The sequence below is a fragment of the Haemaphysalis longicornis genome, unplaced genomic scaffold (assembly GCF_048455015.1).
Source record: "Haemaphysalis longicornis isolate Haplotype H1 unplaced genomic scaffold, Haemaphysalis longicornis Haplotype H1 scaffold_1, whole genome shotgun sequence".
Classification (NCBI taxonomy): Eukaryota; Metazoa; Arthropoda; class Arachnida; order Ixodida; family Ixodidae; genus Haemaphysalis; species Haemaphysalis longicornis.
Window position 1 is genome coordinate 311,807,881 of NW_027526203.1, and position 19,011 is coordinate 311,826,891.

Here is a 19,011-nt window from a genome sequence, read left to right on the forward strand (position 1 = left end):
CCAGCCTGCTTCAGCTTGCTTGACTTGGACAGTCTGCGCGAGCGTGAGCTGATAAAACTAATCACATTGCTCGCCAGAACATAGAAAATGTTACAGGGGCAACTAAGTTTTCTCTGATGATGTGAGAATGTGTGAGAATCACTTTTTGTTGAGTTGTGAAAGCACATGAGTGGGGGGCGGGGTATGCTGACGTTGCTGCCATTAGAAATTCGTGAATCGGCCGGCCAGACATGAGTTTCTGACTGCTGCTGTAATCGTCACTGACCATCCTTTCCGAGTGGGTATGTGAAAATTGGGGGTTGGAATGTTAAGAGAGACAGATCACTTTAATGAGCCGTTTTTTGGGTTTAGGGCTTAGGAAGAAGGTCTAGGGAAGAGAGGTGTTGGTTTGAGGCCAATGGCGATGTTGGCAACACAGGTGACCAGAAGTGTCTGCCTCTGGGTCCGAGCTACTCGGTGCTCCCTCCCACTGCTCTTCGTTAACTACAGAGGGAGACGGACCTTGAGGGCAAGCCTATATAAAGTGCATTAGTGTGGCTTGGTGCCCACAGATTGGACAATTTGGCAAAGGAAATTGCGAGGAGTGAATTCGGTGGAGTAGTCCTCGGCCGGCCTGGGCAGGCCGGCAGAAGTCGCCATACTTACTCCTTCTGGCTGTTCAGCCCAGGGTGGGCAAGAGGGTACTGATGGAGAGCGAGGCAGTAATGCAGTGATATCATGTTACAGTTGAACCCCTTTATAAGAGACACGTACCGGGGAGCAGTTTCTGTCACTTATACGAGATGTCTCTTATAAGCAGGGAACCATGTTCTCACTTACAAATCAGACCCTAATTCAATGTGGGCACCATATGACTAAAACAAGCTCAAAAGAACACTACAGCATGTTGCAAAAGATTCATTCTAATTTATGTTTGGCCCCCAGAATTTATGAAAGAGTTCTGAATCTTTGTTTGCTTCATGACTGTATTTTCACTGTTTTTTACAACCGATCCTACAAGCTTTTTTCCTTTCACTGTTTGTGGAAGATGAATCGTAGATGTTGAGTTCACAAGCCTAATGAATAGTCGGGGCACACAGCTTCTCCCACTGTGTGCTCAGGCTATTCATTACACTTGCAGGATTCAACATCTGCGATGCTTCTTGATTGGGAGCTACGCGAGTGGGAGAGCCCGCATGTGCGGTCACGCTCCAATGGATGGCAGTAAGCTTCAACCGCTTCTGTAAGTTGCATTTCCATTGGCAGGGCTTCTCATCGTCATTTCATAGCTGACTGAACCACTGTGTGTTTGCTGAAGTTATAATAAATAGCGACTGCAGGCATCTGTTGTCCACCTGTGTTTCCACAATGGAAGCAACTGCAATTAGTGACTGGTGGCACTGCATCTGAAGTTAAAATGTCTGTTACAAGCGAGATTATTGATTAAAGTTCAAGGATGACTTGTCCCTTGTAACCAACTGTCTTCTACATCCAATGTCTGTTATAAAAGAGGTCAATTTATTGGGAAAGATAGGGCAGGCAACCATGTGGGTGAATAGTGTCTCTTATACCCATTTGTCTCTTATATCCATGTCTCTTATATTGAGGTTCAACTGTACATAGTTAACCGATCCCTGGCTGGCCTAATGCCATGGTAGGATACAATGCTAGCACATGCACGGATAGTTGCTGACGTCAAACCAAATTGGAAGATGTGAGTTGCCTGTGAGCTTCTCCTGAAAGATCCCCTTGACTGAGTATGCATGCATTGTGGGAGGGTAGGTTGCCGCCGCAGCAAAATGAAAATTGCCAAACTGACCGTGAGCTTCTGATGCCTACTGTCATTATTACTGCCCAATCCACCTGACTGGATAGGTGACCGTAACGTTGAGCCTACCATGTGCCAAGCAACATCGAACCCATTGTACGTTGAGCTGCGCATACCGATTGACGACGTTACACTTCAAAGCATAATGTTAGCGCTAACATTGGGCCGTCGCATAACCAAAGGGAACATGGGGCCGCCGCAAGCCCTCGTTTGCAACCATCAGCTCTGAAAACTTTTGTCATCGTCACTGGCCAATCCATCTGAGTGGGCGTGTCAGGCTGTCGCAGCCAACGTAAATTTCAATGACAGGTTCCTGGCTACTTGCAGCCAATGAGAATCTCGCTGACAGGTTTCAGGCTACATGCCGGCAATGGGAATTTTTTTGACAGGTTAAGACCATGGGGATCTGAGAATGCAGCTTGTTTTCACCAACTGAACCAAGCGACGCACGAATAATGCTCGTGCATTAACACTACCACGCGCCATAAGGAGCAACATTTTTGTCTGTGTTTTATATGGGCTTCCTTTTCATCGATGACACTCAATCCCAATCTTTGAACTACGCTCAACACCCATGCGAAGAGTGAGGTAAGGAGCAAGGTCATGACCAAACAACATGGGGCTTCATTCTTCTCCTCTTTCCCAAGAGCGGTTGGGTGAGCAAAAAGAAGCAAGTCCATGGTCCCAGTCATCAAGTGGAAGACCCGCACGCGATGCACGAATCAAATGTTTGATAAAAAGTCCAGCTGTGCTTCCAGCCTTAAAATTCATGTTAGGGGTTTAACTCACAAAAGCAGCACCTGGGCTTTGAGGTGCCAGAATTGAGAGGGGGCGCAACAAATTCGTATAGACCGCATTTCAAGATTTTACACGCACGAATTTTATGTGTGACTAAATCGGGCCAAATTCACTTCATGCAATAGCTACTTTGTCCCACGTTTTGAGCCTGAGGCCATACGGCCGACAGAAGTCATTTGAAATTCCACACATAATCACATATGCCAACTTTCAACGCAGAGGCCTACAGCATGTGATTAAATTGTGCTTAAACCAAATTTCCATAAATTGTATCTCTACTGATGTAAATGTGCACAATATGATGGTGTTATAAATGTATACATTGAGTGATATAAGCAGCACGCTGCAGCATTAGTCTGCATAGCGTCAACAGAAACACTATTTTTATAATAGTGTACACACACGTCATACCTACATGTCCCGCATTTTCATTGTCATCCCCACTGTCATGTTATTGAACAACTGCCCTGAGGAATCTTCCTCTACGTTTAATCTTCAAGGGGAAGATCCCCCCGGGCTTTCTGCCCCACCTAATTTTGCTTTACAGTTTTAAGTTCTTCAATTCCAAAGCTTTAAGAAACGGTTGCATTTGATGGAAAGCCACCCAAATAGTTCTCCTCAGCAGAAAAATGGGACAAAAAAAGAAGGGAAGGTCAAAACTACGGCTGCCCTTAATATACCAATATTTTAAGAAAGAGCAAAAGCAAATAATTTATTTCCAATAGGAAATGCACACCACGTCTACTTACCCCAGTCAGCTCCGAAACCTTTGAGAGGGTGAGTACAACTTGCGCAGTCAGCGTGATGTTCTTGTCCTTGTTGTGCGCCTGCAATGAGGATGCAACAATGTGATGGAAATGAACCACCACCAAGAATCTCCATTCATTAAGAACTGCCATGCTGAAGTCTCGTCTCAGCATAAATAACGATACAAGATGGAAAAAATTTGAGGAACCCCTACTTTACCGCTAACCCTAGGTTGAGCTGTAAACATCTGCTAAGAAACATGGGTGTGACGCAAAGTGCGTGCTAGTGGCATAGCATCGGTGGAGCCCTCAAGTCAACACAGCGGCGCAAGTGGAACACCTAAGGGGTCGCACCGATTACGCGCCAAGGATAAGCTTTCTGGAGCACCATGGCCAGCTGTGTTTACGCCATGCTCTTTTGTGACTGCACTGGAGGGTTCTGTCTGCACTGCGAAACCTTGGAGAAGCACTACAAAGAGCTTTCGCTGTAAAATGACCGTAGGCATTTTCCCCAATACGGCGATCAATTTGAACTGGAATTGGAATGGAATCGGAGGCAGCTAGCGTTTGATCACTGGGAGCTTTCTGTATATCAGCAAAATGCAATGCTGCTTCCTCATGATAGAGAGGTAGCTCTATATACTGCTCCCCCTGCCCTTCTTGCACCATGCCACTGTTACCCTCTTCGTCGAAGACAGCAAGAAGACACCCTCATCCTGTTACTCATCCTTGATGCAGAATGCCACATGTATGCTTAAACTGTTTTACAAGTATCCTATGGTGATGCTCCTAGCATAGCTCGGGAGCATGCTACACAGGGGGCAATGTGACAGCCTTGGAAACGACTGGTACTGCTGACAAATCAATTTACACTGTTACACAAACACAGGTTATGTGCCGTGCATGCTTATTGAAAGAGACATGGCTAAGCCCAATACGATAGCTAAGCAAGTGATAAATTTTGTGCAGACCCCAGCATGTTCCTCGAACTGTTCATTTACCGTATTTATTCACTTAAAAGGCGGCTGTGATTATAAGGAGAGAAGAAGTTGAAGGACCCAGAAAAAGAAAATGTTTTCACACTAATATAAGGCAAAGGAACGACCTAAAAAATGTATTCAAAATCCCATTTTCAAAAAGGTACAAAAGGCGCATATATTGGTACCTACAACAACCCCAACAATCGCCAGCTACCATCTTCTGATACATCTGCGTTTTCTTTGCTGCTGTCTCGCTCCATAAGTTCACTGTTCTTGGTGTCATTCAACGAGTTAGAAACGCTGCATTTCTTAAATGAAGCTGCCACCAAGGCTTTAGGAAGCTTAAAGTCTGCATTCTAGTAGGGAAGCTGGTACTCTTTAAGAACTTCTGAGCACAGCCTCGGCTGGCCTTGAATTGTGATCCCGAGATGCCTCAATCACCTCTGAGCTCTCTTGCCTTTATCTGCAACACTTCTGATATCAGGGCCAAAACACGGTTCTTGGTTTCTTCTCTACTCTGAAAAACACACCCTTCAGCAGACCCAGAAGGTTTGTTTTTCATGTGGCAGTGCACACAAAAAAGGCCTCCTTCCTCCAACGGCATACATTGTTTTCAGAGATGTAGTATTTCCACCCTGTTCCACAGTTGCTCAGCACTGCCTAGTGGCGACACCTTGCCATAATCACATGCCAACACATGAAGGTCCTCGTAGACAATCCAGCGGAGTCAAATGCCGCACAAAACAAATGACACACAAAGCCTGCATGTGCACCGGCAGGTAAACACAATCGATGCATGCGTCATGGGATGGCGACTGTGTTAGAACAGTTCGACTTCCAACTCAGCCTGTGGATGGGAGCATATTGGATTGTTGATACCTTTGGCTTCTTTTTTCGACGTCACGCGATGCACCATTAGTGACTCGCAGCCTGCGATGGCTCTTATGCAGTTTTGAACTGCTGCCGGATTGCTTTTGTTGTTGTTGATGATGAATGAGCCATTGGGTTCCAGGGCAAACATGTCCTGGTGCAGCAAAGTTAAATATTCGAAAATAATTGCATTTTCATGCAAAGAAAAAGATAGCGGATGTTTCCCCACACCAAAGGAGCATCGAAGCCATTTACCTCAAATATGAGGTGGGGTCAACTGTGAGGCCATAGTTTTGGAAAAAAAACCTTGCCTTACATTTGAATAAATATAGTAATTTTATGAGAATGAAAACAAATTTTGCCCCTATATTTCTATGGTGGCTTGAGCCTAGGCATTATCAGTGAGAAAGCTCACCTCAGAGCTCATCCTACGATTCCACGGATACCGCGTGGTCTCGTAGAAAGCGCCACTGCTATCCTGGTGGTTGAGCAGGAACTGAACTCCCTGAGTGATGAGTCGGGGATCAATGTAGATGAAGTTTTCCCAATCCGGGAAGAGCGCCAGTGTGTACATTCGTAAGCTGAATGCTGTGAGCCTGAAAAAAGAATCCTGTGTTGACATTGAAATATTCCCTTACTTTTACCCAGATTTGACGCTTTCGGCCTTTTATATTAGGGTACTTTTTGTGACCACTTCTGGTGTGAACTGCACCCCAAATTTTTTTTCTTTGGCTGGCCACAAAACATCTTACAAGGTAAGTACCCCCGAAGCTAATTATATATGGCCTAACGAACCCTGAAGTGCAAATACCATACTCACCACACACTCGCTTCTTTCTTGAACATTGTAAAAGCACCGTTCTTGAAATAGGAGCTCTGATACACGTACGCTATAAAATGGAGAAAACAACACAACTATTTCAAATTCAACTAACCAATGGCTATATAGTATATATAGTCATCCACAGGCTTAGCTAAACATCACATTTGACTTTAGCGTGGGATATCTCAAAAGTTCCCATGAAAATCTTTTCATACCAATGTGGAGAACTTAAAGGGACCCTGCAATACTCTTGTAGCAGTGCAAGTAAACCTGCGCAACGTTTAGATTATAGTGCCAGGAATACCTGAGCCAAATATTCCACCTGCACGTGAAGCAGTGAGCGCGCAAATCGCTGTGAAAGACGTGGAAAAACAAACCGTGCTCTCTTCAATTCTCCTCATTATGCACCCCTGGTATGGCCTAAACGACGTCATTGAGGCCATGGCTGTCCTGTTGGCTGTCGCTGGTCAACTTCGCGGCTTATTTCTCGCATTTCCTGTGACGATCCGCCGTCGTCGGCACTGTGTACCAACCTCTTCTATGCCTGAACCAGTCCGCACAGCTTTGGCATTTACTGTGTGCTTTGAGTGCGCGCGGAGTTGGAGTGACAAACTCAATACCCCTTTCAACGAGACCACTCGACAACAAACGTTTATTGCTTCAAAAACGCCCTACCAGCCTGAGTGCGCGCTTGCGAGCAGGCAGCCATGCCTCCTTTTTTGTGGCACCAGACTGGAAAGTGACCCCCTCCACATTGCGGAGAAAAGGATAAAACTCCCCGGCCTGTGATATATTGAAGGTCGCGGAAGAGAACGCCGTGAGCAGCCCTCCTCTCCGGGAGAGAGCACGCAGCTTTCGTCGCATTGTCCGCGGTCGAGTCGAGAGGGAACAATTATGTGCGATTTCTCATCGTGCGTAGTATCGGTGATAGTGAACAGATTTTCATAATTCTTGCGGGAGGAGATTGCTGGAACGAGATTGCTGGGACAATAGAGTTTACCCCAAAATACATTCCAAGTAGTTGATGTTAAGGGCTGCAGGGTCCCTTTAAGAGCCGCTGCAAACTTTTAAGAAGTGCAGCAGATGATAAGTGGGTAAAGCACTGCTCCGGCTAAGCCTGTGGATGACTGTACATATATACACATGCAAAAAATCTAATAGTCAGGAAGGCCCAGGATGGCAAAGAGGGGAAGTGGTTTGTAGTTTTCATTACATGTGTTAAAAAATACAGAATAATGGGAGAACTAAATATGTGCCCCGGATGGTGTGCCAATCAACAACCTTTGGATAATGCGTCCGATGCCCTTACAGGGGCGGCTGCACACCACATTTTCCACTGTATGTGTTTGTCCTACGCTCAAGGGTGGTGACCACCAAGCCTGAGGCTCTAAAGAATCGCAGAGAGAAATCTTTTGTACACGGTATGTCCTAATAGTGTCGACATAAAATCATCGGCTAGTCATCAAATGAGACAGGCTGGCCTATAGTTAGAGAACTGGCTTTTCTCTAGAAATTGTTCACAAGTGCTCAATTTGTTCGCCTTTTCATTCGGAGGCAGTGTCTATACAGTGCGGCCCAATCATCACCAACATCATAATCATCATGTGCCTATCTATGCGTTCGCTGCAGGGTGAAGGCCTCTCACACCGACCTACAAGTCCTCTCCTGCACTTCCCCGGTCTATTGCTTGCCTCCACCCCAATTTTCTTATTTCATGCATCCATCATTTCGACGGTCTTCCCTGCTTCCAGTGCCAGACTAAGTAGCCATCCTTATTAATCTTTACACATTTCTGAATTTGCAACAAAAAAATTAAGCATGACAAATGAAATAAAAGATTTCTCTGTTCAATAATTGTAACTAATTGGATTTGAACTCTTTTTTAGGTGTTCGCATGAAGCATCAACTATGGTACTGGGCGTACATGATGTCATAGAAGCCTACAATTTGGCAGCATTTTGACAGAAACACTTTGGTGGTGAAGCCATGACATCAGTGAAAGGAGGAGGAAGCTCAATAGTCGTGTAGACAGTGAGCGGTGCAAAAATCTGCCATGCTCGGCGTGACAACCTCTTATGCACGGGCTCACCTTTGTTTAATTTCTCAAAGATGGTGCCATGCTCGGCGTGACAACCTCTTATGCACGGGCTCACCTTTGTTTAATTTCTCAAAGATGGGCTTCGCAATATCCCGGGTCAACTGGTCCGTGAGCCGCAGATAGGTGAGCCGCAGAACCTGGTAGGCAAAAGCGAACATGGCATGTTCACCCGACTTTGTGGCACTTGAGAAGCCGAAGTCTTCTGGGTTGACGTCGCCTTCCAGAGGCGTCCCCACAATGTCTCCTGCAAGGCAGTCACAAACCAAACAGTCGTTTATGGCACTAGAAATAAGAAATAGATGCATGTCCTACAAAAGGGCTTCAAACTGAATACGGACAGTCTTTCAAGGGATGCTAAAAGCAGTCATTTTTTGCTTTCCCTAAAATACAACACCTTTCGTATTATTTCAGCCTTTGTTCGACAACAAATTTGGTCCTCCTTTCTTGGTTCAGAAATAACAAAAAGCCATGCGCGCACCCCCCCCCCACACACACACACCAGCTGTAAGTAATGTTGTAAGAAAAGACACCTATCACATCCATTCCACATAAATGTTAGCACTAGTACATTAAACATTTGCCCGAAATTGAAGCTGACACCAACATTGTCCCCCAAGGTAGTATAGTCAGCCACTTTGGCAATATTTAAAAGCTAATGTTTAAAAGCTCGTATGGTTTGAAAAACATGTTAGACAAATACTGCCACATGCGTTTAAGTTTATTTGGAAAAATGTACGTAGCGACGACACCCATTTCCATGCTGTTGCATTTTCTGCATTATAAACAAGCACTGTCGCCACGAGTAATTTATCTGCATTCTTGGTGCTGTAATTTACCCATTTATGCAACTTGTCTTCACACCTTCACATTTGCCGAAAATATGTTCACATTCACATGGGTCTTTCTATATTTTGCCTTCGTTAGATGTACAGCCTCTGCGGCTGTTGGCCGCTGAAGAATTACGGCGGGTTTTTACGGCAGTTAGATCTTGCGTAGTAAAAAGAGTAACAAATATAACAACAAGTTTATCTTCTCAGTGGCTCAATTTTCTAAAACAGCGGCTGTCGTTTCAAAATGGTGCGGTATGGGTGTGCAAAATGCATGTTTTCCTTGGTTTGGGAGTCCTGTGGACAGGCTCGCCTCTCTCAGGGGCATGCGATGTGTGATTTCAACAGTTTCCTGCCCACCCACAGGACTCCCAAACCAAGGAAAACATGCATTTTGCATGCCCATACCGCACCACTTTGAAACGACAGCCGCCGTTTTACAGCATTCGCCCACTGGAACTGTTAAAGTGACTTCCACCTAAATTATAGTCCAACAAGTATTTTCTTGCTGGTATGTAGCCAGCCCCTTCCTGTGGTGAGTTTTAAATGACTTTGCATGCAGATCATACTACCAGTTAAACATTATCTGTACAAGCTCTCCTTATGCTTCAGTCGTACTACCTATGAGTACCTCGTTAAGTGATGCACCCCAAGCAATGCGAGAATCATGTAGCACATAGCGTTGCCGCGTTTTTTAATTTCTAGGGGTGCCAGTGTTAAAAGAGCCGTTCGGTATGTAGCTGGTGGCAATATACCTAGTTTAGGAGTGCGCTAAGCACTGCAGCAGCTATGCAATACAAGTAATGCTGGATTTTACATGTAACAGACATCTGGAATGAACTTAGGGCACTACTGCAATCAACGTGCAAAAATTAAGTGCAAATTGCCTGCTGCTGGGCAACTGTGGCTAAAACGTTAAATGCCAGAGTTCAGTTGTTGTTTCACATGTTTTACTAGGATTCTACACAGCTTGGCTCTGCTTCACGTAAATCTTCGATGACTGAGGTTACTGGGCTGTCATTAGACCAATAAAATATGTAGTACCCCTGCTATTCTTACTGCGCATTTTCTCCGCCGTTTTTTCTCTTTCTCTTCGCCACTGTTTCTTGATCTATCATTTGTCAGTGCCACTTATGTTCATTCTTTTTTCTTCCCCTTTGTGCACACCTATGGAGGAGGGGTTGACCATCTGTCGGTGTCACGAAGGGAGACTGCCAACTTCTGTGCCACAGCACATAGCTTAATCACTTGGTGATGAACCTCAATCAAATGACATTCCATCCAAGTGAATGGCGCGCACACCCCACGGCATGCAGTGCATCCTAGCAACTGCGACGTCCTTAACAAAGTGAGTTGCACAGACATCGCCTAGTAACAACTGTGTTTAACAGCAGCGACCCATCCGAATAATCGAAAGATTTCAAATTACGCGTTCATCCCCCAGCGTGCAATGCACCCTAGCAACCTTGGCGTCCACAGCAATGCACGACACGCTGCTGCGACCTCCAACTTTTTAACTACAGACAACGTCCCGCTTCTGTGGCACAGTGGATAGTGTACTCATGTGACAACAGGAGGTTCATGGTTCAAAACCGTCCAGAGGAAGCTACATTTTTTAATTATACCTTAAACCACCTGTAACGAGGACTGCGTATGTATATACTGACATAATTGTGCAAGGGCATTTTTCTTTAATTCGTCAAGAGCAACGTGGGCATTTTTCGTTCTAAGTTCCACCCTGTGTCACACCACGGCCAATTCGAAAGCGGACACTTTTGAAAGCACGTACAATATGACTTTGAGTAGACAGACATACCTATGACCGAGACGTGTGCGGCGGGCGATCCAAAAAGATAACGTCGGTACTGGCTCTCAAACGGGATGATGGGGTCTTCCGTGACGTTCAGGTCAAGGAACTTAATGTTGTATGCCTGAGCGCGCAGGTCCATGAGCAGTGATGTGTGTACCCGCAGGGGAACTCCGTCCGGCTGCATTTTATCAGAAGGGAAAAACTCTGTTGCACAGTGCCAATGCCCACTTCCGTTCTCTGTATACAGTACCCAGTCGAAGCTCGGACCAGGTGCTCCCAGTGTTCTCAAGGGTAGCACATGCATGCTGCACCAAACATACTCACACATTACTGCTTTTAACCTTACATAAGACTTTTTAAGAGGGCAAATACATTATATGCAACCGAGAACGTGCTCACAAGGTAATAATAAAGGAAATCTATCAATTACCTTTTATGCACTGTTAAACAGTCCCACAGAACTGCTCCATTGCAACAGAACTGAATGACCAATTATTGCGACTAGACAAGCAAACCAGGAGCAATAAGAACACAGCGTATGATCCGACTAAAAAAATGTGGCCTGTGCTGTGACATACCACAATACGAGCACAAAGTTTTCATGGTGTCTACCAATTCTACATTTTAAAATTCCCTGACTTCTCCAGGTTTTCCCTGACAATTCTAAGCGTAATCCCTGACTGATATGCCTGCTCAACAAACACTCTAAATACAGATAGCGAGTCATCCAGTGGTAAGAAAAAGGACAGGGCACTTTCATTAACTGTAGAACACACTATACTTGATTACAATCCGTTGCTCGTAAGGATCCTTTAGCAGAAAATACAGTATTAAAAAGGTACAACTGATGTGCAATTTAACAAATGGAACACTTTTCACTCTTTGGTGTCCCCCTTTTTGTGAATCAGAACTATGTTGGCGTTTTTCCACGCTATGGGCAATCTAGAGTCCTTAAGCATTCTGAGATTAGTTTAGCAAGCTTTTCCACAACGACATCTTCTCCCTCTTCTAAAAGGCAAATGGTTATGTCGTTGTCAGCTGCAGCTTTTCCTCTTTTCATGCTCTTGAGAGCCTTTTCAACTTCGTCTTTGGTTATTAGTGGGACTTTGTGAGCTAAGCCTGTACTCTTAGTTGTTTCCCCTGGTGTAACGTCACATGAATATGGCCTGGTGTAGAATCATTCCGCTACTTTTATTATCTCGTAAATGTTGTGTGTAATGTTAACCCTGCTTATCTTTCAGTGTGTACACTGACTTTTCTGATAGCTAGCTTCCTCTTAGTTGCTCTTAAAGGAGCCATGAAGAGAAAACACAAGTTTGGTTCATTCAAAAGATTGTCTCGTTAGAATCATACTGACACCACTTTTAACGTAAACTTCGCTCAAATAAGCTACATAATTAGGAAAAACGGGAATGGTCATGCGACCCACCAGCTCATTTCCCGCAACAGAACCTATGTCGTCACATGAGCTAAGCTCTGCGATTGGCGGAGGTTGGCAGAAGCAGACGCAAATTAGGTAGAACTTACAAACTAGACGAACGAGCGATTTCCGCTTAAATTTAGGGCACATTCTTTACAAAGCAATAAGGATGATGGGACAAACAGTGGAAGTTACGAAAGCACATGTAAACATAGAAGTACTGATGCGTTCTGCTGTTCGTACTGCGCACAGCATGCTTGGTTTAGCTGCACAGCACTACGGGGCTTGGGGTTGTCTCAGACGACACTGGCCGATTGACGCAAGCAACGGTGTCTTACGTGACCCCATTTGTCGAGCGAGCACTGTTTCAGGGAACGAATATTTTCTCCCAGAACAAAAACAAGCCAGGTTTAAATGCGGGCAAAAACAAACCAAACGCTTGCCACGGTATGGTGGCGCCATCTAGGTTACGGAACGTAAAGAAACGCGGGAACAAACCAACACCGCTGTACAGGGTGGAGACAACCTTTGAACGGTCCCGTGCCGCCGCAATTGGGCCAACGGGCTCAACGCGAAACAGACAATATGATTCAAATTTCTTCAGTAAACCGCGTTGCGGCGATAATTTTAGCGCGGTTTTGACACAATGACTTGCTTCGGCGGCGAGCGAGCAACCAAAAATGGCGGCGCCAGCGTATACGTGTCTCTACCCTGTACGGCGGATGCGTGTATGAAGGTACTCTAGGCTGCAGAGCGGTCGGTTTCAGTGATGTCACTTGGGACCACGAAAACGCACAATTGAGCGGGAAAATCAAAATTTTAACCTAAATTGTTTAATTTCTCAGTGAATAAAGCACCGTTTGTATCCGGACAAGCGCTGGGGGCACTATAAAACACGAAATCTTTCGAATAAAACCAACTTGCATTTTCTCTTCATGGCTCCTTTAAGCTTCCTCCTATTTCCAGTGCTTCCTCGATCACTACCATGCTGTATGCACCAATGTTGTTTGTTTTACATCTGCTAATTTCGACAGCAGCCCTGCTAATTCAATTTGATCCACTGTACTCACAATTTCATGTTCTTACATTTGGAAATAAGTTCCTTTGTTTTCGGTGTTAGTTTTCCAGTTTGTTTCCTGCATGCTGCTTCTCCCACAGCTACTCCAGGGTTCGTAACTGCTGTTGTTACATTGTTATTTAACGTGTCAACACTGTCTTTGTTCTCATCAATTAAAAGCGCGAAAGTGCATCCTGGTTCTACCCGACTCCATGGTGGGTTTGCTACGTTCCGCTAGTGTACCCTCTTTCTTTTTTGAGATTCCGCCTTATTATACACCTAACCATCCTATGATTGCTGCTCTGAATCTTGACTAGCACCTCCATGTCCTCACTTCCTGTTCAATTCATTCTTCCATCTTCTGTTAGCACTACGGACAATAGGTCCTTTAGACCATACAGAGAATTTGTAGCATCGTCTAGCTCGCGCATAGGGCTGTGCCAGCAGTTGGCAGTCAGTTGGGAGATAGAAGTAATTAACCGTCTCAGTTTCCATGACCGAGCCATGTTTTTGGAGAATTTCCTGACAATTCCCTGACTTTTCCAGATGTGTCCGGATTCCCTGACAATTCCAGGTTTTCCCTGTTTTCCAGGTTGGTAGACACCCTGAGTTTTGCATTGCACACTGTCACAGTGCCTGTAACGTTTTTTAGTACCTGTCAGAATTCCTTCTCAGCACAGCAACTGTTATACCCGTGCCACACGTACATGAAAAATGACATTAAGTGCTTAATGCCTTAACTTTTAATGCCATTAATTCGCTGCTACATGCAAAAATCTAATGCCATTCGCTCTAATGTCATTTGGGTTTAAGGAGTTCCGCACAACTCATTTACCTTCATGAACACCTTAAAGGGACAGACAACCGATTTTTGTCGCGTGTATGGTCTCTAGCTCATACGAAAGCCAGCGTTTTATATAGCCCGATAACCACAAGCAATTTCTAAACAAACTGGCGGAAATAATTTTAATTTGGCAGCAAACTTCCTGAAATCGGAAGGGTGGCGGTTCGTAGTGTCGAAACTTGACACTACAATATGTGTCCCTGTCACGTGACCTGCAAACCTAGCAGCTACTGTAACTGCTGAAACGTTTATTTACGTATTGAAAACCTTTTAACACAAGTATTCGTACGAGGTTAAATTGCGTATGTATTTCTAAACATTATTCTGAAATTTTTAAAGACACGCCGCCCGCCGTCGCTGGGTGCCTCTCAGCATGCCTCTCAGTGTGGCTAACTGAGCCTCCATGCCCAGAATCAACGGCAGCGTTCAGTAAACAGATCCAGCGAAGGAGCTTTGACGATTCTGCCTGAGTCAGGGGCGTTTGTTCTGCCAAAATATTTGATTTCAGTTTCCAAATACGCCAACGGCAGCTTAAAAAAAAAAAAAGAAACGTCGCGCCCGGGGAGAATCGAACTTCCTGCCTCCACAACGTGAAGCCAGATTCTACCTATCGTCTATCCCAACAAATGGCGCATTCGTGCAAAATAGACCGTTGCATTAAAAAAACACATGAAGGAACAGGAAAGCCTGCGATTCAAACTTTTTTAGCAGGGAACAAGTTTTTAAATATCGTTTTTTATTTCGCATATAGACAAAAGTATGTTGCTGAGCTACTCTATGTCATGGTTTCCAGCATTATTTTTGGGAGGGACACATACGGCTCGTAGATCAAAAAATTCGATTTAAAAAGTTCTAGGGCGTTATCAGCAAAATCGTTTCTCGTCAAGGTGCTTTAAGTGATGCCCTTTCATTTGGGATAGAGAATATATACTCGACGAAAATCGGTTGTCTGTCCCTTTAAATCTGCCTACCCTCAAACGCGATGAGCACCAAATGAAACCAACGAAACTCTCAGCACCAGAGTCTTGACGCGGAAACGTAGCTGAACTTTGAAATAAGGCAATTCCTTGCGCACCCTTGGTGCCGAAGTTTTGGAGAAGACGAAGTTCACTAAAACAGCGGCAAAAAACAAAACATCGTGTCACTCATCGTGCTAAATTTTTTGGATTTGGCTTCCACTGGCAGGCGATGGCAGCTGATGAAGCCACTTTTAGAAATGGCTCACACCATTTTTAAGAAAACACTGTTTCTCATAACATTTTCTTTCACACAAAAAAAAAAAAAACATTTCAACCCTTGTAAGATGTTTTTCTCTACGTTAAAGACTTCTAAAATATGAGTGAATTTCTCTTTTTGGTCATGCTCACCATCATACCCAACACATTTAATGCCTTTGCGGTTTCGCGTGTAGCACGGCCCGGCCAGTTAATGTCATTTGGCATCTTAAGGCCTTCAGCACTTAATGCCATTTTTTGTGTACGTGTGGCGCGGGTATTAAGCGTATTGTGGCAACAGTGATATAGGGAAGTTCTTTTTAGGTTCTAGGGCACATGTTAACAGTGGAGGGAATGAATAATCAAGGCTGGCCCACTTGTTGAACTACCTGAAAATGGTTAATGGTTTGAGAAAAAGTTTGTCGACAAATACATGGCGTTTTAGCACAGGTACCTTTGGAGCTCGGCATTATAATATGGGCCAGAATATATTATGCGTTATAATATGAGCGTTGTAATATGAGCCCGATACAGTACACGACTATATTTGATGGGATGCACATCTCGGCAATTACCTACAAGCCGTGTTCAAGGTTTTGAAAAAAAAAAAAAAAAAGATTAGTTTTATTAATTAGCTGCACTTTATTTCCCAGTATTGATATGAACCCTAAAGCCAGTTACAAAAATCAATTATCTAGTACAGGGGTCGGCAATCTTTCGAGGTGGAGGGCTGAGTTGCATGAAGCTGACATGGCAAGGGCACGATGGCAAATCGGGGCAGAGGTGGGGGGGGGGGGGGGGCTTCTTTTTTTTTTTTTTGGATTGGTGCAAAGAAAGTAAGTGAAGACATTATCTGGCTACGTGTGATGATGGGGGGCAACGTCAACCGGAAGCGATCTTCCTTTGTACCTGTCTAACCCATTTGAGGTTAAAATTGCCATGTCAGCCTCCTGCTAGATAGGAAATGACAAGGGCAGGGGGGTTCTGACGTCGTGCCGGGGGCCGCATGTACCCCGCGGGCTGCAGGTTGCCAACCCCTGATCTAGTAAATTGGTATTCTCGCCCCACAAATACCCTCTCGCTGCATATAATACCACCAGATGTACAACGCACACATGCCAAAACAGTACTCGCATTGCTGTCAAACTTTAACAAGTCTATTGTAAAGATTAAACAAAAACTTTAGATGAAGTCCACAATCACACTGAGTTTCATGTAATATTACCTAGTGATAAAACCGCTCCTATCATCGTCCACCACGATGGGAACGATGGGTAGTGGTGGATTCGGATTGACACTTACTACGGACTGAGCTGGTTTGAAGTGTCTGCTGCTTCTTTTAGTTAAAGCACAGCAGTGCTCAAGTGCCGTTTGAACCATGTCAGTCTGAATGTTGCAATGAGAGCTGGGATCGAAGCCACGTCCTTGGCCTCAGTAGCACAACGCCTTATAGCCACTGAGCCATCGTGGCAAGTGGCTGTGAGATGTCTTGAATTCAATACAGTGTCCTCGTGAGGAATTTTCCAAGACTTTAGGAATGCCCGTCACGCCTTCCGAAGCATCTGGCAATCACACCTCAATAACACCTCCGGAGTAGGAACCAATGAAAATAAAATTAAGAATATATGAAACCACTCATCTTGAGCTCAACAAACCCAGTACCTCCCAGTTTTGGCAAGCATGATCATGGTTTCTTTGTTTTCTTTTCCATATATATATATATATATATATATATATATATATATATATATATATATATATATATGGTAAGGAAATGAGGGGCTCGCTGAGGAAATACAGAAAGACAGGTCGGCAGTCTACAACGCCAAAGGAGGCATAGGGGTGTGGTTAGGCTCTTTTTTTTTTTTTACTATGATAATGAAGTTAACATTTTTTTAAATATACAGAAGAAAGAAAGAAAGAAAAACACGCGCCCAGAGTGGGGACCGAACCCACGCCTTTCGATTAGATCTCGAATGTCTTACCAATTCGGCTATCTGGGCGACTGTGTTCTCCTTCACTTTCTGGGCTATTTATATTAACTAGAAGTGTATCTGACGCTTGAGGGTGGTAGCCAGCGCCACTCTGACTACATGGGGAGAAGGGGACCTTCTTTTTAACCCCCGGGGCGTGACTTGAACGTCTACAGCCTGTCATGAGCGGGTAACTGGCGGGAAGCCCTCTTATGCTACCTAGGCATCAAGGCTGCCAGAACCGAGACCCTCGCTAGGCTTTCGCAAAATAATGTAGTAAGGAAATGAGGGGCTCGTTGAGGAAATACAGAAAGACAGGTCGGCAGTCTACAACGCCAAAGGAGGCATAGGGGGTTAGGCTCTTTTTTTTTTACTACGGTAATGAAGTTAACATTTTTTTAAATATACAGAAGAAAGAAAGAAAGAAAAACACGCGCCCAGAGTGGGGACTGAACCCACGCCTTTCGATTAGATCTCGAATGCCTTACCAATTCGGCTATCTGGGCGACTGTGTTTTCCTTCACTTTCTGGGCTATTTATATTAACTAGAAGCGTATCTGACGCTTGAGGGTGGTTCAAGTCACGCTCCGGGGGTTAAAAAGAAGGTCCCCTTCTCCCCGTGCAGTCAGAGTGGCGCTGGCTACCACCCTCAAGCGTCAGATACACTTCTAGTTAATATAAATAGCCCAGAAAGTGAAGGAGAACACAGTCGCCCAGATAGCCGAATTGGTAAGGCATTCGAGATCTAATCGAAAGGCGTGGGTTCGGTCCCCACTCTGGGCGCGTGTTTTTCTTTCTTTCTTTCTTCTGTATATTTAAAAAAATGTTAACTTCATTACCGTAGTAAAAAAAAAAAAAGAGCCTAACCTATGCCTCCTTTGGCGTTGTAGACTGCCGACCTGTCTTTCTGTGTATGTATGTGTATATATATATATATATTTTTTTTTTTACAGAACTTTTGTTAAGGCAAGAATGGCCATAAATTCCGTGCACCTAAAGTGTTCAACAAACTGGACCCAAAATTGAATTGCAAAATTGAATTTTTTGTTAATTTTATTTTAGATAGCATCACTCAGGTTGTCTTTAAAAATTGACGTGTATGGATGTTTGTCACTTTTAGTAAGTAGTAAAGTCAGAAGATTTTAACTTTTTTTAGCTGCAGTATACACCATTGTGGTGTCTTTTAACGAGAGTCCATTGTACTTGGCTGTCCACTAGGGGAAAAGTACTCACAAGAAACTCGATGGAGATGGTGTCCTCCTCACGGGCAACTTGAGTTTTGGCCACAATTTTCACATCCACTTGGCCGATCTTCACTGACACAATGGGCACATGTATCGTGATGTGATTGAAGGGCTGGATCTGCATTCAGAGATAAAAACCCCCTTGGACTGTTACAGCGCTTTTGTAAACCAGGGTCACTTGCTACCGGACAACAGAGTGAAAATACTTTTGCCTCGTTAACACTACTGTCACTCAAAGGGTTCATTACGAAATGAGGGCACGCTGGACAAGCATTAAAGATAACATTAATAAAAATGTGCCTAATAAAGACTTTACCTTCCCAACTACATTATTCGCATTGATCTTAGGCCTCTCGCACATGACCCTCATGAAAACGATTCCTCGACCTCTTGACATAAGCCAGTGGCCAGCCGCAGTGTTCCTGTCAGTTTTCAACAGCCCCACTTGGCGAAGGCAGAAAAATTGAGAAAAGATATCCAGGAGCAGGAAAGGACCCTCA

At 44.4% G+C, this 19,011-nt stretch overlaps 1 protein-coding gene across 1 annotated transcript in view; it reads right to left on the reverse strand.

Annotated features, from left to right (window-relative positions):
* The window catches only part of LOC144150028 (CD109 antigen-like), a 167,765-nt gene that overhangs the window by 26,053 nt on the left and 122,701 nt on the right, over nucleotides 1–19,011 (reverse strand). Inside the window, exons 20-25 of the mRNA XM_077681819.1 lie at nucleotides 18,501–18,629; nucleotides 10,766–10,937; nucleotides 8,178–8,366; nucleotides 6,022–6,091; nucleotides 5,617–5,797; nucleotides 3,355–3,432 (exon numbers count right to left, since the gene is read on the reverse strand). Of these exons, the coding sequence (XP_077537945.1) occupies nucleotides 3,355–3,432; nucleotides 5,617–5,797; nucleotides 6,022–6,091; nucleotides 8,178–8,366; nucleotides 10,766–10,937; nucleotides 18,501–18,629 (819 nt within the window). The remainder of the gene's footprint in view (nucleotides 1–3,354; nucleotides 3,433–5,616; nucleotides 5,798–6,021; nucleotides 6,092–8,177; nucleotides 8,367–10,765; nucleotides 10,938–18,500; nucleotides 18,630–19,011) is intronic.